This window comes from Dermacentor andersoni, chromosome 3, assembly GCF_023375885.2.
Source record: "Dermacentor andersoni chromosome 3, qqDerAnde1_hic_scaffold, whole genome shotgun sequence".
Lineage (NCBI taxonomy): Eukaryota > Metazoa > Arthropoda > Arachnida > Ixodida > Ixodidae > Dermacentor > Dermacentor andersoni.
The window spans coordinates 147,832,208-147,854,072 of NC_092816.1; the positions used below are offsets into that span (position 1 = coordinate 147,832,208).

General features: G+C 48.3%; 1 protein-coding gene across 1 annotated transcript in view; it reads left to right on the top strand.

Moving 5' to 3' along the window:
- The window catches only part of LOC126524665 (uncharacterized), a 113,186-nt gene that overhangs the window by 43,263 nt on the left and 48,058 nt on the right, over window positions 1-21,865 (top strand). The window contains exon 5 of the mRNA XM_055067416.2: window positions 18,786-18,833. Coding sequence (XP_054923391.1) covers window positions 18,786-18,833 — 48 coding nt within the window. The remainder of the gene's footprint in view (window positions 1-18,785; window positions 18,834-21,865) is intronic.

Genomic DNA, 21,865 nt, shown 5'->3' on the forward strand with positions numbered 1-21,865 from the left:
TCATTATAGCACAACCCCGCGACCCAGGAACCTTTTCTGGCACCGACGACACTGATGTTGAAGACTGGCTTCAACTATATGAGCGGGTGAGCGCCAGCAACCACTGGGACCAGACCATCATGCTCGCGAATCTGATATTTTACCTCGTGGGCACGCCACGCGCCTGGTTTCAGATCCACGAGGAGGAACTTACCAGATGGGACATCTGTAAACAGAAACTCAAAGATTTGTTTGGCAAGCCAGGTGGACGTCAGCGCGCCACCCAAAAAGACCTCGCTTCGCGTGTACAGACGTGTACAGAATCCTATCTCACTTACATCCAGGACGTGCTCGCTCTGTGCCGCCAAATGGATCCGAAGATATCCGAACCAGATAAGGTTGCACATGTCATTAAGGGCATAGCAGATGATGCCTTCCATCTCCTTGTGTTCAAGAATTATTCCACTGTGCAAGCCATCATTACCGAATGCCGGCGGTTTGAAGAAGCCAAGAGTCGCCGCATTGCCCAGCCATTTCCCCGCCTTCCCAACACGGCTGCTACGTCCACCTGCGAAGACCTCCGCAGTCCGGCCACACCTAATCGCTCTGATGACATCCTCTATGTCATCCGACGTGAAATAGAAGCCGCATCTCCTGTCACGACCCCAACCCATGGCCCCGACAATTGCCAGGCGACCATCTCATTGATACAGTCCGTCGTGCGCCAAGAATTGGCCAACATTGGCTTGATCAACGTCTGCTCAGTTAATCGGCCTGACTACACTCCGTCCAGCACTGTCATACGCACTCGCAGCCTGAATGCCCCAACGCGGTATCGCAACCCGGCCGAATGGCGCACTCCAGACGACAAGCCTATATGCTTCACTTGTGGCCGTATCGGCCATATTTCACGTCACTGCCGGTCTTCGTGGAATTCGACCCCGTGGTCCTACCGCCCATCCCACGGCCCTGATGCTGCTCCTCGGTTCGCCCCGCAAACGCTGCCAGCAAATTCTGCCGACAGTTCTCGTCCTACCCGCTCTAGCCGCTCTCCTTCGCCACGTCGCCGCTTCTCCCGATCGCCCCCATCTCGCCGATCACCGTCCCCTAATTCCTTCCGGCGCACCTTTCCGGAAAACTAACGGGTGCAGCACGTGGAGGTGATGCTGCCAAACCGACCCGACGCAAAAATCCTCTTTTGACCTTGCCCACACATCGGAACCTCATTAACGTTAACGTGGATGGTGTACCTGTTACAGCTCTGATTGACACTGGCGCTCACGTATCTGTGATGAATGCTCAGCTTCGGAATGGTCTCAAGAAAGTCCTCACTTGTGCCCTTTCGCCTGTGGTCCAAGTCGCCGACGGTGGAACACCAGCCGTTATTGGCATGTGTCTGGCTCGCGTGAGTGTCGCCGGACATCATACTTCTGTTTTATTTCATGCACTAGAACACTGCCCCCACGACCTCATCCTGGGCCTTGACTTTCTGTCTACACATTCCGCTTTGATAGACTGTTCTGCTGGTGTTGTGCAATTCGCTCTACCTGCTGCTATTGACCCTCCCGATAGTGCTCCGATACGGCTATGTTCCACAGAGCATATTCGCCTCCCTCACCGTGCCGTTACCTACATAGCTGTCTCCCCCTTTCCACCAGTCCCAGACGGTGACTACATCGTATCTCCTAATCCGGATGTCCTGCTCTCGCATAACGTCGCTTTCCCTTACACCCTCATTACCATTTCGGACAACACGTCCTGCCTTTCGCTTGTGAACTTTGGACTCTGTACACAAGTACTCCCGCTCGGAATATCCCTGGCGCAAATAACGCCAGCCAGAGGCTTTATTTCGCCTTTATAACTTGTGACAGCTCCTCGTGTTCAACGCTTGCTTCGCCCCTGTCTCTTCAGATTTGAATGCCCTAAGAAAAATGATTGCTCCCGACCTTCCTCTCCAGCGTGCTCAAGAACTACGTTGCCTCCTTGCCTCATACTGTGACATGTTCGACCTGGGAGAACGCCCTCTAGGGCGAACATCTCTCGTAAAACATCGAATAAACACCGGTGATGCGAGCCCGATCCATCGGTGACCATACCGCGTCCAGCCTACTGAGCGACATATCATCCAGCACGAAGTTGACAAGATGCTTTCACGAGACATCATCGAACCTTCTTGCAGCCCATGGGCATCCCCTCTTGTACTAGTTAAAAAGAAGGACAACAGTTGGCGATTTTGCGTCGATTATGGACACCTCAATAAGGTAACAAATAAAGACGTCTATCCGCTATCACGCATTGACGATGCCCTGGATTGCCTGCATGGAGCACGATATTTTTCGTCCATCGACGTTCGCTCCGGCTATTGGCATATTGCCGTCGATGACATGGACCGCGAGAAGACAGCTTTTATTACTCCCGATGGCCTGTATCAGTTCAAAGTGATGTCTTTCGGTTTATGTAATGCCCCGGCCACATTTGAACGAATGATGGACGCCCTCCTACACGGTTTCAAGTGGTCCATCTGCCTCTGTTACCTGGACGACGTGATAGTTTTTTCTCCGTCTTTTGCGACACACCTCGAACGCCTGTCCACGGTCCTATCCGTTTTCCGCCAGGCGGGGCTACAACTATATTCGTCCAAGTGCCACTTCGGTCGTCGTGAGATGTTTGAGCTCGGGCATCTCGTCGATTCTTCTGGTGTACGCCCTGATCACGATAAAATACGGGCAGTCAAAGAGTTTCCCGTGCCAACATGTGCCAAGGATGTTCACAGCTTCTTGGGCCTTTGCTCCTACTTTAGTCGGTGTGCCCAAAATTTTGCGAACGTTGCGCGCCCTCTCAATCAGCTCCTCAAGAAAGACGCTGCATTCATTTGGGGCCCTGAGCAATATCTTTCTGAGATATCGCTAGTCCTTTAATTCGGCTTTCCATTTTTCAGATCCCCTCTTCACACTTTTCTGGGTGTGCTCTTTGCATTTCAGTGATTTTCGAAGCTCAGTCGAAAACCAAAACAGGGAGCCTAAAGAGGGACTTCAGTTTAGAGCGACGTACATACGCATTCTCCCCTATAGACTGCCAGTGAGCGGTTGAACTTGATAATTTGAGTTATTTGACTTCAATATAGCGGACCAGTCTGCCTTGGAACGATGGTGATAAGGACTGACGGAATCCCCGACGGAGAAACTATACTGCAGAGAGTCGACCCTTTTTGTGCTTTCTCTGAAGCCTCGTCTGAGTGTTGCCACAATGGAAAGACAAGGGCGATAATAGTTTGCTGGATCTAATTTCCTGCATCACGGGAGACACGCACGCTTTCCATGTTCAACAAGCATAAGTTTACCATGCTACCATGCGTGTTCGGTGCATGGTTCAACTGTAAAATGCTGTTAAAAGAAATAAGTTCAAGGAGAATGGCTCCTTTATGAGCAATGTAGTTGGCAAAGAGAGATATTTGACGTTCTCTCCGTGTTGCCTCCTAGAGCTGGTCAACGGCAACAGCCCTCGGCGAAGCAGTACGGGCGGTCGCAGCATACGTTTCCTTGGACGGGTCGACCAGCCGCAGAACAGGAGAAATAGACGAAGTAAGCGAAAATGGCTTTTGTTCAGTGCCAAGCTCATCACGGAGCGAGCACACCCTTACGCGTAGCGCACGTATAACCTCAGCCTGCTGTTCGCGTGGAGGCGCGTTACCCTTGCGGCCGCGCCACTTCATTGCTGAGAAAGGATATTCATTCCCTCGAGCTCCTGAAGGAGAAGGCCGCGGAGTGCGGCCATGTCCCCGACCGCCTCGTAACCGGTCCCGACGAAAGGAACGTCCTGTGAAGGGGTTGCCGATGGGAAAGCAGTGGACGCGTTGGCATCGCTAAGACTGACCGCTGGAATGTCGGCGTTCTCGCCCAGGTTACACGTGAAAGTACTCTCACCGGACTCCAGAAGATCGCGCCGGGGCCTTCGTCGACCGTTTTCCGGATGTATTACAGCGACGAAAGTGATGTTTGTCGTAAAAAGGTAATAATAATAATAATAATAATAATAATAATAATAATAATAATAATAATAATAATAACAATAATAATCAAAGGAATTTGGTACTAACCGTGCGCAGGAGAAGGAAGCAGGAATAGGCGGAAAGACGAGGAGGTTCGCCATATCGTGCCCAGGAACAACCCTAAGGCATTAGTGCTAGCGTACGCATACATAAAAAAAAACGAAAATAGTAGTTGAAAGTGAAAATGCCACCCGCAGTTACCACGACGATGCGGAAATAGACAGTCATGCATCAACTACGTCTTAGTTTGAGAATGGTTAGACTAAATGACAATAGCTTAACAAGGAACAGATAGCCTGACTAGCGATGATGAGCGTGTAACCTTATGACTTGGGAGAGACACCGACGCAAGGAAGAAAACAACAGCAGGAGATTACTTAAAACTAAAGGAACAGCAAATAGCCGAAATAGTAACGAGCGTAGAGAAGGAAATGGAGGCCTTTCCTATGGCAGCCTGGGATTACAAGAAACTTGTAGTTCTCAATAAGCAGGAGATAAGACAAACACAACTAAATATTGTTGGAGTGGGAAGGGAATACCACGCAAGTGGTGGAACAAGGAAGTAAAGCAAGCTATAGAAGAGCGTAAGCAGATGACTGGGGATCATTCGCGAGAATGATATAGGTGCACCAAAGAGATTCTGGAACCATAGAAAGGCACAAGGAGGAGCAACAAAGATTTGCAAAGGTTTAAAAGGGATGAAGATTGTAACCTCTTCGAATGGAACGATGCGCTGCGGTATATGGGTGATGTTATTATAGATAATGTCGACAAGAAAGAAAGCGTAGTCTAGACTCAGTCAGATTCAACAACAGAGAAGCGTGACCTGGTTGAAAAAGCCAATCGAAATTTCTATTGCAACTACAGAAATTTCTGTTGTATGACAGGAGTTTCTGACGTTTCTGTAGTTGCGACAGACATTTATTTCTGACGTCGCGACAGAAACATTCATGTCTCGACGACCAAGAGTTCTGAAGTCACAAGAAAAACTTTCTTTCGCGACAACGATTCCGATGTTACGTCATATAACTCTCTGTCGCGACGACAGATGCTTTTTGCCGCTGCGTTCGAAATGTGAGACTCAGTTTCAGCGACGAAAGTTCTGACGTCGTGACAAAAGCGCTTTCTTATGCGACGCTTTTAAAATTTCTGTTTTCGCATTGGTGGTACACGCTGTACATTTCTCTTACGTGCTATTAAAATGTGCACTCTCTGAACCCGGCAATGCTGATAGCACCGTTACCGGTATTAAAGTCGACGTGACTAATTGTCGTAATGGTGCCGTGACGAAACGATGCACACAATCACCGTAGCGGACTCCTCGAAATCGGCCGCTGGTCGAAGTCATCGCATCTGCGCAACGAATGCGTATATATTTTGTTTTATTTTGTAAGATGTGACACGCCGGCCAGTGGACTCGCCCGTATTCTTATGCGGATACTTTATTTAATTTCCCAGAAATATTGCACAAGCTTTTTGCCGAGCGGTAAAGAAGTTTTTAGTTGTTCCACAAAGCTGCATGAGAATCTGTCTGGGTCGGGTGCCAATATTCTGGCACAAGCGCTACCATGAGAAACCGGTACGCTGCCTAAATGAGCACTTAACCACCAATGTTCATGCAGCTAGTTTGCACTGAACAAACAAGTTATATACGTGCTCAGAAGTGAAAAGAGCGAGAGCTAGCTGTCGAAATTAGCCGCATCCCCTTAAATGTCCCCGGTCACCATTGTCCATTTCTGAATTTCTTAACTGATATAGACATCGTAAAGCAAAATCAATGTTGTAGCACTTCACGGAGTCCTCGTCGTTAGTAACAATTTCGCTTTTCTAGAATGGTGCCCGTTCACGTGGCGGAGTGAAAGCGCATCTTGACTATCAACGTATAAATGTAAATACCAGCGTAGACAGATTTTTACTCTTGACATAGTCAAAATTCACTTATACAACCGCACTCGCCCTGGCGCAATAGTAAGGTACTGGGTTGGGAAGCGTTCCCAGTCACAACCGGCTGGTCACAGCGCGGAGATATCGCGGCAAACACCGACACACGTATTGTATCGAAACCGGCAGCGCTGCTACTGGCGACAGCAGTGGCCCAGTGCTGACATGCGATCAAAGGGCCTATTTCGGCCAGCGAGTGGCAGTGCCAGTACAGGTAGGTGACCGTCTCTGCCCTTCGTGGCCATTCTAGTGTCCCACCTTGCCTGCTACCAGCGCCGGTATCGGTCAATAGCCGGCTCTGCCGTTTTTATGAAATTTAGCGTGTCGCCATACCCACTGGAACAGCCATATTGACAGACTGTCATGTATGTTGGTGATGCCCTTATTCCTGACGATTTTAAATTGCGCGAATTTTGCACGGTAGTGCGATACGACATCCCATGACCTACTGTAAGATCACCAAAGAATGATACATAGTTTATTGGCCGTAAAATAGGTTTTTACGGATTGTTGCTCGTATTCCCAGTCCTACGGGCCACCTACGAAAGCTGTCTTTATGATTGTACAGCTAGGGCGTTAAGGCTGGGCTCGCTGAAAAGGCACTTGGAAGATGCTCAACAGGTTGAGCCGCTAAGCCGTAATGCCAGCTTCTGCCATTAGCACGGTCGACTGCGCCTGACAGCCAGATTTTTTATGCAGTATTGCGCTTGATTGGTGTCGACCTCCTGCTTCTCACAGGCAACATCTGCATAAATACATATACCTAGGAGGAGGAGGAGGAGAAGAAGGAGGAATAACATTGATTAAAAACAAAAACAAGCACGTGTCCTTCTGCTTGTGCGGGGATGCGCCCTCAGTCCAGGGCTCCTGCCACTATTGCTGTCTCCCGGGCCCGCCGTACCAGTTGCTGCTGGTCACGAGAGTCCGAGCTAGTGAGCACGGCCGCCCACTGCTCGGGTGTCGGTTTGGGTATTTTCGGGGCTTCCTTTATGTTGGGACACGCCCATGTGGTGTGATATAGGGAGGCGTCGTCGTTATAGAGGGGACATTTGCGCGAGTATAGAGTAGGGTGTATTGCGTGCAGGCTGCTTAAATGAGGGCATGTTTTGGTTTGTAACTGTCGCGATGGTGCGGTGTCTTCGCGTGAGAGGGTCTTGTGTGGAGGTGGGTATTGTCGTCTGTTAAATCTGTGGTTTTGTAGTATGACGTTGTATTATAAAGGTACGGGCTCCATAGATGCGGCCGTATCCCTCTCTCGTGGCGCCCGGGAGAGCGTGCGCACGCTGATTTCCACGGAGGGACTCGTGTCCTGGAGTCCATACTACTTCAACATTCTGGAAGTAGAAGGCTTGTTTAAGGAGTCGGTAGGCGACGGAAAATATTCTGCCTTTCGCGTAGCTACGGCAAGCTGCCTGGCAGTCAGTAATGATTGTGACGTGCTCGTTGGTGAGACTAGAGGTCATGGTCAAGGCGATGGCTGTCTCCTCCGCTTCGAGGGCGTTGGCAGTGCGGACCGTCATCTATACCACCTCTTGTAGGTTATGGTCGACAACGTTCGCCGTCATGGCTGCTTTTTGGGGGTACTGCGTGGCATCTGTGTGTAGTGTGGTGGGGAGGCTGCCATAACTTGTCTGGAGGGTCATTGTGCGAGCTTGGCTACGACCGGCATGATGTTCCGCGTGCATGCTTCTGGTCATGGGGCTACCTTGATGTGCTCCCGGATGTTGGGGGCCACATAGATCGCTTGTTCGTGGCCTTTGCGCTGTGTGAGGTAGCCTAGGCACGCCAAGACCGTTCTACTAAATACACGATCGGACGTAATCATGGAAGGCACGCCATCCTGGTAAATCACCGTGCAACACTCGATAGCCAAGCTTGGTGGTCGGAAAACAGAACTAATTTATATAAAGTAACAACACAAGGCTTCCAAGCCGGTCGAAGTGTTTATGCACGTAAATTTCACAGTAGGGAACAGCTCTGCTTAAAAAGGTAATAAAATGCTACATACCTGAAAAACGATCGGCTGTAACACTGCAATGTATATACACAACCTAAATCGCAGGCTTCCTAATGCATATCAATATCATAACATTACGGACGGCAACAACAGAGGATATTTTCCTTCACGTATGTTGTTACTCATTTGTGACGACTATATTAGCGGGAATATTTTGGGCTTGTAATTTGAAAGGTCAACTCGTTGGGCATCGTTAAAGGCAGACTAAAGATAAGATCGCATCATGCTAGGTTGAAACATTAGAATTTTGTGACAAGAAATTCTTGATTCATAGCAAGAACAGAACTTTAAAAGCGAGAAAATGAAGAAGAAGAATTGAAGTGGCGCAACATATCTTAGACTATGGAATCTTTCATGTAACATTAGCATTGACTGATTCACGGAGAGCGGTAGAGTGGAATGCCATATGGGCACATAGTGAACTCGTCCCATTTTGTGGGGGCCATTCAAATTGAGGATCAGCAGCGAGATCCTGAGTGGCAATCTTCTACGCAACAAAGTCGTATATCGGCACATTGAAAACGGTTTCAGGCATCTAGACCAATGGTATAGCAAGAAAGTCTATGAGTCTAACTCGGCCTAATATTTTCCTCTAATGTCCCTTTAAACATCTATGTTCACTTCGCGAACATGTTAAGCTTAAACATATCCAGCTTTTTCTTGTGTTCGATGCTTTAAAAAAATGTTGTTTCTGATGTCTCCTCCTAATTTTTATTCTACCCATATACGCTGCTATCTACAACTGGCTAGATAGCTTTGAACAATACATTCTGAATGTTCCGGAAAATGTCGTAGATAGGTGTGGAGCCATGTTATGATTTTAAGGCTATAAAAATATTCGCATTTCTTTAAGTATTTGAAAGCATTTTCAAATCCTCCAGGTTGACTATACACTGCTGTGCGTACCAGTTTCATGCCACGTAAATACTTCTGTAAAAAGTTTGCCGATGCTCATTTCTTTTCATAGATGTTTTGTGCATTTCAGTCATTAAAGTTTTCTAAAAGAGCCACGGCGTGACAGCAGTCTGTTAAAAATGTGTTTTGGTATTTTGCTTTCAAATTAAATAAGAGCACATAAGCAAAACGTGGGCACTAAAGAGGAGAAGGGACTAAACATAGCACTGACTTTTTACAAACGAACACAACTCACGGACAACTACAGAATGACATATAACATACGAAAACACTAAAAGGAACGGTAGCTTTACGAGCGAAATTTATGCAAGAAGCATGAACACGACAGCAACGCCCGTACAATAGCCTGCGATGTAATGAAGGTTCCACGTTCTCAGCCTAAAAAAATTATTTCTCCGTGGACGCCCCCCGCGGGGCTCCACGACTAAACGCCGATACGAGGAAATAGAGCTCAACCTGAGGGATGGCAGACCTATACCCGTGGTCCCTTGCATCCGCGTTCTTGGTATGACCATAGAAGCCAACGGAGCTAACTCTACGGCTATCTCAAAGATCATTCGACAGACCGCCAATACATCCAGACTGCTGAAACGAGTGACCAACCGGCGAGGGGGTATGAAGGAAGACAGCCTCATCCGCCTTGTCCAATCTTTTATCGTCTGTCACATCACTTATGTTGCGCCCTTTCTCAACTGGTACAAAGCTGAAAAGACTAAACTGGACATCATCATTAGAGGAGCCTATAAGCAGGCCTTAGGACTACCCAACCGCACCAGCACTGATCTTCTACTACAATTAGGTGTCCACAACACGCTAGACGAGTTAATCGAGGCCCAACGTCGATCTCAACTAGAGCGGCTTACTCTCACGGAAACGGGCCGCAGCATTCTAAACAAGCTTAATATCACCTACCACCGTCAACATGGAGACAAACACCCAATACCACGCGAAATTCAGCAATGGATACACGCCGACCCTATTCCGAAAAATATGCACCCTGACTACAACAAAGAACGCAGGAAGGCACGAGCTACTTCCCTCATCAAAGCTTACGCCAACACAGCGGGTGTCACCTTCGTCGACGCAGCTGAGTACCAAGATGGACGGCGCTTTGCGGCGGTTACCACAGCAGGCGGCTTGCTCCGACATGCTGCCAGCATCATTACAAAAAATGCCGAGACGGCCGAGGAAGTGGCCATTGCCCTGGCCACTCTTGACCCATCCTGTCACACCATACTGAGCGATTCTCGCGCAGCAGTCAACAACTACATCAAAGGTCGTATTTCTCATCAATCACTCCGTATCTTACGACAAGCCCCGCATTCGTCTGAAAATCAAATCACCCTCGTCTGGATCCCAGCACACGCCGGCGTTGTCCACCCGCACCTCACCAACCTCAACGAGGTTACACACTCCGTAGCACGAGGACTAGTCAACCGTGCCGGAGACGGTGCAGGTGCACCCGCAGGGCGCGACCGCCTTACAAGATACAACGACCTTGTAAAGTCGTTTTACCTCGCAAGAAGAACCTTCCCCACCCCTCACCGCAAGTTAAACAGGGCACAGGCAACCACCCTTCGCCTGCTACAGACGAATACATACCCCTCCCTCACACGCTATCACACTATATACCCCGACATCTACCCGAGCCAGACGTGCAAGGTCTGTAAAACTGAATCGGCAACACTCCCCCACATGCTATGGGAGTGCAAAGATCAATACCAAGAGCTTAATCCCGTGACCCTCTCGTCGAGATGGCACGCCGCCCTGCGCAGCTCCCATCTCGACGACCAACTCTGGGCGACCCAGCAGGCCTACGAAGCGGCGAAGAGGCAAGACCTCGACGTCCCATCGTGGGAGGCCTAGGCCCAGCCGACAGAACTGCTGGTGTTCATTAAAGTTTACTCTCTCTCTCTCTCATAGCCAGAGAAGGTACGCTGGCGAATTTGGTGTTGCAATGTGTCTTTGTGATACTTCTATGATTTTACAGCGAAGAAGTTAAAGGATACTTTCCCCACTATTGTGTGGGCGTGTAGAAAGAAATCCCAAAATAGTACAATGTTGGGCCGACCCACGGTGGAGGTGCAGTTCGCCATTAACCTTTTCAGTCCTGAATTTTTCAAACGTGCGTTATTTTTTTCGTCATTCTGTATGGATTTTATATCGCCAAAGAAACACCAAAATAATTATTATATTAGGATTACCTCCTTAGTGCAAAATGTGGTATGGATGGATGATGGAAACAACTTTATTTTAAATTCGGCAAAGTTTACCGACCCGGGCTCAGGTCTCCCATGAGGGGAATACGAGGCCTTGCCTCGTCGCCGCCTCTCGGGCCTGCTGGACAGCCCACTCTTGCGTCTTGAGGTTGGAGCTGCGCAGAGCGGCGGCCCACTTCGACTCAAGAGCCTCCGGAGCTACTGCCATTGTAGCTGATATAACACGACACTCCGACAACATGTGTGAGAGCGTCGCTCTAGTTGGCAGACATAATTTGCAAAGAGCACTCGGGTATTGCGCGGAGAAAATGTGCCGCAATCGCACCGCACTGGGGAAGGTTTGTGTCTGCAGTTGTCGCCAGACGACTGCCTGCCTGACGACGTTTCAGTGAGGGGGGGGGGGAGGCCATAACCGCCTGCCTAACTGGTAGTCCTTGGTGATGTCACTGTATCTGACCAAGCGTTTTCGCTTGTTTTGAACCAGGTGTTCCGAAGTCGAAGAAGCGGTCTCCAATTCTGCGCGGTGGGTCAGATATGACCGTCACTGCCCTTGTCGACCCACAGGGTGATGTCATATGCATACAAGGCGTGATGGAGGCCGTCAATCTTGTCGAGGTAGGCCGGGAGACCCAGCATCACGAGGCTGAAAAGGAGTGGGGATATGACCGACCCTTAAGGAGTGCCGGTGCTTCCTAGTGCATGTTCGTCGGATGTCATGCTGTCGACCGCGAGGGTGACTTTGCGGCGCGACAGGGTCTCTGATGTAGTTGTAGCTTCGCTCGCCCATGTTGAACTTGTTTATTCGGCTCAGGATTGCTGCATGTGCTACATTGTCAAATGCGTTTTCCAGATCTAGACCGAGGATGGCCCGGTTGCCACTAGTTGGGTCGTTGATAATCTGGTGGTAGAGCTGGAGCATGACGTCTTGAGTGGAGAGGTGTGACCGGAAGCCCACCATAGTGGGTGGGTAGGCTCCAGTGTCCTCGAGGTAGCGGTTGATGCGGGAGAGGAACGCATGCTCCATCACCTTGCCAACACAAGATGTGAGTGAAATTGGCCGCAAGTGATCGAGGCTGGACAACTTGCCTGGCTTCGGTATCTGGACTGCCTTAGAGCGTTTCCACGCCTCTGGGATGCGACCTGCTCGCCAGGATTTGTTGACGTATGCCGTAAGAGCGGTTATCGATGCCTCATCAAGGTTTCGTAGAGTCTTGTTCGTAACCTTGTCGGGACCAGGTGCTGATTTGCCATTAAGGTCGTGGAGAGCTGCGCGGATCTCTGACTCGTGAAATTCTTCATCGAGTGTCACATTTGCCTCTACAGTGTAATCTCCGTGTTGAACATCGGGGCGTTGAGGGAAGTACTTGTCTAGCAGGCGGGTCACAAGCTGTTGATGACTCGTGGTAGCCCGTTCCTTGTGCAAAAGGCGTTGCAGGTTTGCTCGCTGAGCAGACGTGCTCTGCGTTTCGCCCAAGAGGTGACGAAGGAGACGCCACGTGCTGCCATTGTGGAGCTGCCCATCGACTGCGTTGCAGATGTCATACCACTGTTGGCGGCTTAAGATTCGGCAATGTTCTTCTAGCTGGCGATTGACGTGTGCGATCTTCTTACGAAGCTTTCGGTTGTGCCTTTACTTCTTCCATCGTGCGTGTAGTGATGTCTTGGCTTCCCAGAGGTCGGCTATACGGCTGTCGATCTTGTCAACCTGTACTTCGGGTGCGACCGCCTGTGTCGCCTTGTTCATATCGTCATTGAGCGTCTCCATCCATGCATCGATGACGTCGATGTTCTCCTCACCTCTCTGTTCCACTCGCTGCTTTCGGAACTTGTCCCACTCCGTCCATTTGAATAGCTTAGGATGAGGGGGTGTACCCGCCTGAGGAACTCGTGTTTCTATGATCACGTGGTCACTACCGAGATCTTCAAAGGTATTACACCACGTTGCTTGAGGGATGTTTCGGACCGCCGCCAGGTACGGTGTCGTGTCACGTGTCGTTGATGTGGCCGTGTGGGTCGGCGCCGTGGGATCGGTAATAAGAGTTAATTCGGCATCATGAAGGTCCTGCCACAGGCGTTGACCTTTGGCTGTAGTGTAGCCATAGGCCCAGGCCTGGTTCGGGGCGTTAAAGTCTCCGCCACCAGAAACGGGCTTGCGCCCGCCAAGGCAAGCGCCCCTCGATACACAGAGAGGAAACGACCCCGCGAGTGAGCCGGATTACTATATACGCTGAGGAAAAATGCACTGTGTTTGCGTGTCCTATTAGGAGGAGGAGGAAATAACTTTATTGAGTCCTGAGGAACCTCTCCCCACCCACTCTTGGTTTAGTGGTCAGCAGGGGTCACGGGCCGCACCCACGTTGGGACGGGAAGCCCGTGAGCCTCCGCCCTTCCGTGAGCCCTCTGGACGGCCCGGAGCTGGGTCTGGTGGCCGTCGCTTCGCAGGGCGTCCACCCAGTCTTCTTCTTTGCTGAACACGGTGCCGCTTAACGCGGAGCATTGCCAGAGCATGTGGGCTAGCGAGCAGTACGACTCGCAACAATCCGGATATTGCGGCTCTACTTTTGGTGAATAAAGGCTCAGTCTGCCTCTCGAGGGGAACGACCCTGTCTGAAGCATTCTGAATATAGATGACTGTGGTCTAGTGAGTTTAGCTTGGGGGAGCGGGAAGGTCCTTCTCGAAAGCTGATAGTGCTTTGTTGTTTCGTTGTAGGTGAGCAGCGGGTCTCGGTGCTCCCCTCCCTCCCCGCCACTTCGCTCGAAGGAGCTCTACAAGCATGTGTTCTGCATGTGTGCCGCGTACGCCGTGTTCTTGCATTATTATCTCTTTCCGAATTAAAATTGCGAGTCCGCGATCAACGGGAATCGGCGAGGCATGCGCAGTATCACCTGGAAGCTTTGGTATGGCACAGACTGTTTCCTGTATCATTATGACGTCGGGCTTGGGTTGCGCGTGTCGGACGTATTGTTGCAGTAGTGGTTGCTTCTTAGTGAAGCCCCGACAGCTCCACTGCCACACCACGAGCTTGTTAGTGGGGCTGGCCATCGTAGTGCTGTACTTGTGCGTTACCTGAGCTAGGGCTAGTGTGAATGAATGTAGAGCCTATTGTGGGCATCCTTTCCATGCCTGGGCGAAGGCCTACGTGAGTCTCCATTTTGTCCATATGAGTTTCAACGCTGTCTGTTCGAGCAGTGAGGCTATTGATCGCAACACCGATGTTGCGGATCCCAGTTTGAATTTCAGAAAGCAGCTTCCTCACTTCTTCTTGCTTTTTCCTACCAGTAATTTATCGTCACATGTGCTTTGCGCCAATCACTTACTGCTGATTCGAGCTTGTCGAGGTTGTCGAGGTGTTGAGACTCGGAAATGGCTGCCGCGCGTTTCCTTGCGGGCGGCGCCACAATGTCGTTACCGTTCGTGATGTGAGTCTGGACTAAAGCAGGCTTAGGTATAGATGGCTGCGCCATCGACTGTTTAATATCGCAAATTTCTTGGTTAACTGCAGAACGACCGTGCGTAACTGTGCGTTTTGGCGCTGTACTGCTTCTAATGCCACGTCACTAGGGTCCCTCTTATTGCTGGGTTCTGAGGCACTAGCTCCCGGAGCCCCGCGTCTCAGCAAGCCCTTAACCGCATCGGCCCAGCTCACCTTGTCAGGCAGGTCAGGGTCTTGCCGGCCGGCTTGCTTCGGACGTCGCGAGCTCGAACGGCCACGGCTAGGTCCGGGGGTTTTGCTCCGCGCCCGGATCCGAGACCTGCTCTGCTGGCGGGATGGAGGCCCCGTTGCCGAGCGAGACCGCGCCCGGCATCGACAACGTGAGCGGGGGGCAGGTGGGGAGTGTTCGTCGTAGTTATGGTGCTGTAGCTCGAGGGTGACCTCCGCTGCTGCCCTCTGTCGGTCCCCGCGTCGTTTCTTAACGAAATAGGGGATCTTGAATCGAGCCTTGCAAGTCCTGTCCGCAGTGGGATGCGCTCCCCTACAAAGGTGACACCTTGGCGTGCATGTGTGATTGGGGTTTGGGTTCGAGGCTCCGCAGCCTCCACACACATGGTCTGGGGGGTTTGGACAGACGTCTATGCGATGGCCGACGCGTCCGCACTGGTGGCATACGTCAATCTGCTTTCTGTACAAGGTGCACCTGAGCATCGCACCCCCGTAGTATACCCACGTTGGGACCTGGCCACCACCGAAGGCGATGATGACCGACGTGGTCTTGCTGAGTCTTTTGGCCGCTAATGCATTCGGGTTCCTCTTGTTGACGATATTGAGGTGAATGGCCTTGTCGTCTTCTTCGAGAGGAATGCCTCGGACGACTCCCTTGACTGTAAAGTCGGGTGCAGTTTCATAAGTCCGAATCTCGAACTGGTGCCCGTCGACCTCAAAGCTGTCGAGCCGGCGGTACCGTTCTGCATTAGGAGAGTGATTGGTACTCACAAGGATGATGTTTTGCGGCATATTTGGGCAGACAATGTCTTCCGTGGCGTCTTGTGGAGATACGCTTGCTGCCCTATATAGGGCCGAAGTGAGGCGGACGATCCCGACTGTTGCAACGTTCAAGCCACCCCGTGGCCTGATAACAACTTTGTCGTGATCACATGGAAGGATGGGCATTTCCCCTGCCTTCAAAACTTGCTGCTTGTGAGCGCGTGGGCCTGGCTGCGCCTTGTTCGTGCCTCCAACGCTGGCTTTGAAGGCTGATGCGACGTTAGGGTTCGCGCTTTTGCCCCCAGGAGAAAGTCGTTCGCGCGGGCCAATAGTGCACCATCCTGCTCCTTCGAAAATCTCGGTGGTTGAGATATTAGTTCCTCCAACTTGAACTTCCATGGTGCCTTGAAGAAAGTCGGCGCGCCGCCGTACCTGCGGCTCACGTAGCAGCCTTAGCACTAAGCTTACCAGTAAGCTTAGCTTGGCGGCTCCGCGGAAATAGTCCAATAAAGCGGTGAAAAAGCAGTTCCCACCTTGAAGGCGAATATAGGAAGCGTCAGGATAACATGCTGGAGATGATGGTGCAAAATTGGAGATATATTGCAAAAAATCCAAGATATGGTATCATGTCCTACATATAGTACACCAGGGTTTAGTGGTTGTAAAGAGCGATATGAAGTACTGCGAAATTGTGTGTTATTCTCGACAGTGTCACATATTTAAATGTAGAAAAACTTGCATGCTGTCAATTTGACAGTGGTTCTCGTGTGCGAAAAGCCTTCAGAATATTCTTCGGGGTCGTTATATATGGCTCATTATTGCACTCGAATAGCCTCCAGATAGTTGATAGTCGCATTGATGGATCTGTTTTCGTTATAGATGGTTATAGTCGCAAATTGTACACTCAGCTCTTCATAGTCATCGTCTTTTACCTCCAACACACAAGTTGCTTCATTATTACCCTTGAATGACCTCCATCTGCTTGATAGTCGCTTTGTCGTGTGTAGTTTCGTCATAGATGGCAAATTCTTCGTCTACTGTGCAGCAATTACTTGCTCCCCAAGCCTGTGAAAGCAAACTGTATGTTTCTTTTCATCGTCATCGTCGCCTACCTCCAACGCGCACGCATACTGTAGTGCGGCAAACAAATTTGTGTCCTTCATCAACGATCTTTTCGCTGTAGGAGCCCTCTTACCCCTGAGTACAGCAGCTCAGGCTGACTTTTCGCCTCTGGAATAATAAAACAAGAAATGGGAAGCTGTCACAAGCAACAGTGCCCTCACTAAACATTTAACACATGCAGGGCCCTTGACAACCACTGAGCACTGGTGTTCTATATTTAGGACACGTAGATCATGGCGAGCTGTGGGCTACGTGCGAATGAGAGGTAAAACTTCCTGATATAAATAGACCCCGAAGGATATCAGAAAAAAATTACAATCGCTCTAGAGACAGTAGGTATTCAGCCAAATATCAAAAGAAGTGGATACTGTTGCAGTCGTCTTTCTTGCTTTCCGCCATTTTGCCTTCACCATTAGGGCTTTCTGAGAAAGACAAGGACGAAGCAACTGTCGCCTATGCTGGCGGAAGTGTATGGAAAATGGCTCTAATTTATCTTGAGTTTGCTAACAATTTGCGTTACGATTTAGAACAATTTCTCTTTGTGTCCTTTTTATAGGGTACCAGGGCCAGAAGGGTTAAGGGGCCCACATACACAACTTCACGGGTCATCCGTCTCCACAGAGTTGAAGGGCACTGACTTTTTTTCTTGTTTATTGATAGTTTCGCCTATTTGTGCTCTGTTCTTACTAGCTGTGCACCACTCAAACTTCCGTGTAAACCTAAACTCATTGCAGTGCGCGGCCAGATGTCTTTCCAGGCCTGGCTTCACATTAGGACAATGCTCACCCAACTCATCACTGACACATCGTCCACTCTCGACACGGTAATTCAAATTTAAAACAAAAACAAAAGTAGGTTTAGAGACCATTAAACAATTTCGAAGTCAGTACCGTGCTTTGTCCCTTTGCTCCCCTTGTGCCCAAGTATTACTTTCCCGCTGTTGGTATAAGAGCAAGCTTTAGCTGGGGCCCAACTCTGACGCGGCCTATTCAGATACCTGTAAAACGCAAAAAACGCATTTCTGAGATAACTCCTGGACCGATTTTAATTAACTTTGTCGCATTTGGGAGAGAAAACTAAATTATAGTGACTGTTGGAAGCGGAATTTTTATTTAGGGCTTGAATTTTGTAAAAAGAATTTTCAGAACTTCAAAAGTTCGAAGAAACAATAGACGCACGAAGTTTATAAATTAATAGCTCTGCATCAAGAACAGATATCGCGGTTCTGTAAACGGCATCCATTAGATCATTCAAAGCGGACAAATTTGATATGCCCGTTACGTTGTGTACAAGGTTTCTGCAAGAGCTGTATTTCTATATTACTGAATATTTTAGATTCATGTGTAACATATGAATCTTGTCCGCTTTAGATCTACTATTAGATGCAATTCACATAACTGTGATATCATTTTTCATTGCCGAGTTACAGAGTTGTAAACTTGATAGCTTCGTTTTCTGACATTTTCGATTTTCGCAAATCTTTAATAAAATATTGACGACATAAATAAAAAATTCGAAACAGTCACTAGATTTTAAGGTTTTCTTTTAAATGCAACAAACCTTGCCAAAGTTGGTGCTGTGCTTGCTCAGAAAAACTAATTCTCCTTTTACATGTGTTTAGATAGGAGCATCCGAGCTAAGGTTTCCTCTGAATCCAACAACTAGCTCGAACCTCCATCATTCACAAATCGCTACATTTGGCATTAAGAGAGCGAAAATGATTTAAACAATAGTGACAAAGGTTAAATGCATTTGTATAGTTTTCCAATTTCTGCGCCATTTATCAATAGGCAGACACAAATTATCGAATTCGCTGACACCAAACAAAAACTTTCAACCTTTTGTCCTTGAACCAGCGAACCAGCGGCATTTCTTACATTCTGCTATTAAGAACTTAATTGAAAGTGTTTTTAGACTAATCTTAGGCCTATTTGATACTTGTGAATTAAGAAGTCAACAAAACCGTTTTATTCTGGCAGGTTTGACAAATGTAGAAAGGGCAGTTAAATACGCCAGCTTAACTAAGTGCGCCACACACCGTCCTAAAAAGTGAGCATTTCGAAGCTGCCTTCTTAAAGAAAGTAGAGTTTTTCGCAATAAAATTACATATATATTTCCAGCTGTCATCAACGGAATTATTACGCACTACGGCACAGAAGGAGCTGCAGGTAAGCTTCGTCCATAAATTATCTGTTAATACTTGTTAGATAATATTTATAACTCAATTACAAGAAAGCTCCTAACTTGTAAGAATGAATAAATGAACTAATGCGTGAAATCAATGACCAGGTGCAATAGGGCACGCAAACAATGATTGTAATTTGGCGCCTCTTTTCTTGTTTACTAATATGTGTTCATTGAAACACTGATTTCACAGCAGCAAGTGTATAACGGAGGGGAAAGTTAAAAGACAGCACACAGCGTCGTTGGACAATTTACAAATATGAAACAGTTTCTTTCAGAAGCCATGGAAGCGAGCCATGGCTACCTGGACTGAGGAGGCCGCCCACCTTTGGGCTCAAGAATCCTGGTCTAGCAATAAAGTTTATTTCTCGCTCTCTTTCTCTTTCAGAAGCGTAGCTATGTAGAAGTCTTGCAGTACCATAAAAGCGCCTATTAAGCGTAAATATAGCCTAGGAGAGTTTCTTGCTGGGATAGTTGGCATGTAACATTAAATTTCATGTTTTAGTGCCATAATACATAAAACAGCTGCTCTTAACTCCTTTTTTATTCGTATCTAGTGTGTTGTGGCGTCAACATGATACTTTGACCTAATGATTCGAAAAAGTAATAGCCGCTTATATGATACCCCAATGTATTAAACCTAATCTTAAAGCATTGTAAAAATGGGAAATCAGTTGTCTTAAAGATACTCAAGAACAGTGTCTTCCGTGCACCCTCGGTAATTTCGTCTCGTTGAAAAGGTCGCGTGTAAGTAGAATCATGAATGGCGACAAAAAATAATTATCTAAAGTATTTGTGAGCAGACCGCCGAATGTGTAGGTGTGTTTGTGACCCAAAGGAAGATGCACTGATAGTTAAGTACACCATGGTGGAACCATTTAGGAACGATTTGGGTTTTATTGGCAGAAGTAGAAGCAAAATTTTGATCCGGCAGACAAAGTAAATACTACTTATGCATTCATGAGACAATGAAATTGTCATTTTTTACTCGTTTCAGTTGAGCAGTCCTAGCAGAGCCCCTTTCCACACGCTGTGCCTCAGTGAGGGGGGGGGGTGCTAAACGAAAAGATAACTCTGATGGAAGGAACATTTCATTGTACAGGAAGACAGAATGCGTGTGTACAACCAGCATTCAAAATTACTTGACCCATTGAGGCTTATATGCGCACCAAATGGACACACGGTCGAATGGCGAAACAGCGTCGAAAATGCACAAGCAGGAGAGAAAGCATCGTTTGTGCCGTGTGGCCGTATATGAGGAAAAAATCGGCCGCGCACCAGTGCCATGAAAATGAAAAAAAAAAGAGAAAAGAAAAGGGGGGGGGGGGGCGAGAGCTAGCAGTGGTAAAATTTGCTCAACACATCTTCAGAAGCGGATAAAAGTCTGAAAGAGGCAAGGACGCGTATCTCCAAACCGGGCCCCGCGGTTAACCTGCTTTCTTCTCGTTTAAGGAAACGTATGCGTGCGATACTGTCGATGAAAGCATTCCAGTCTTTGCCAAAGCAAATAAAAAAGATTCCGCAAGCGCGACAGCCCTGGGGTGAGGGTAAGAAGTCTGTATTGTATTGCTGCTGCGGCTAGAAGAGTGAGAGCGCAGTATTCCGTAATGATTTGATGCTAAAGTTTCTACGCACTTATGAAAAAGTGAAAGCCTGGTGGGCCTCCGGCGGTGACTCAAAGGAGCAATGGCAGCACGAATTTTTAGATCATGAGGTAATGACTCCTCTAAATATGCTAATAAAAAGGGACGATGTTTTACGACATCAATGCGTGAATAGCTTCTCTTTGATGAGCTGCCTAGAGGGCGCCAGGGCATCGCAATTTAGTAATTATGAGTGTCGTATAAGCGCGCAGCATTAGATTTGTAGGTGCAAATCGCAGTCATTGTCTTAGCGTCCGCTGCAGGTAAACTTGCTGCAAAGACGACACCATCAATGTGTGATGTCCAACGAAGGTATTCTCTTATCTGTATGCCTAAATATTTCCATTTACTGCTTTACTGCAATATGGCACTGCCTTAACAATAATTGTAATTGAGAGAATTCCTGAATCTGAGAAAGGAAACACATTTGCAATAATATACACTGAGGAACACTAACTACCAGTGACACCATACTTTTATTCTGGAAAGTCCTTCCTACAGTTTACTTAGATATTGGAAGCCAGTTATTTCTTAATACAGGACACAGTCGTCGGTAAACAGGGGAATCCTATTTGTTACTTAATCTGGAAATTGATTAAAAATATTATGAAGGAATGCATTTCCAGCGCTGTGTCCTTTGTAACACTAATGAGGACGGCACCGGTATGTGCGGAAGCGCCATTTAGAGCGACGCATTGTTGTATGCCTTAAGGGAAATCGTTTGTCTAGGACAGTGTACAAAAGTCAAGTTTAAGGGATGATGGATGAGTGAGGAACTTTGTTCAACGCCTTTTCGAATTCGAGGAAAATTGCGTCCGCTTGAATATTGACATCGACAGAGCTCTGTAATTTGTGAACAGAAGCAACAAATAGCGTTTTGCACGAGAGTCCTTTTGCGGATGCCAGGTTGGGAAGAATGGTATGGTATGGTATGAATAACTTTATTTAGGTCCTGAGGGATCAGTCTGGGACTGATGCGGGCCGCACCCACGTCGGTACAGAGAGGCCGAGCCCCTCTGCCGTCACACGGGTCCTCTGGACAGCCCTGAGTTGGTCCGCCAGCACTTCACTGTGCAGCATCCGCTGCCACCACTGTTCAGCTCGAGAACCATCACCGGCCAACGCCAAGCAGCGCCAAAGCATGCGTTCTAAATCGAGCAAACCCCCACACTTACTACAATAGAGTGAAACCCCGCAGTCCGGATTAATTTTGTTCATGATGACCGGGTTAAGGTACGTACGTGTCTGCAGAAGCCTTAATGTAACCGCCTGTGGCCTATTTAATTTAGAATGTGGCAGGGGGAATGCCTTGCGCCCTAGGTAATAGTGCTTGGTGATTTCGTTGTAGGTTAATAGCTGGTCCCTGTACTCAG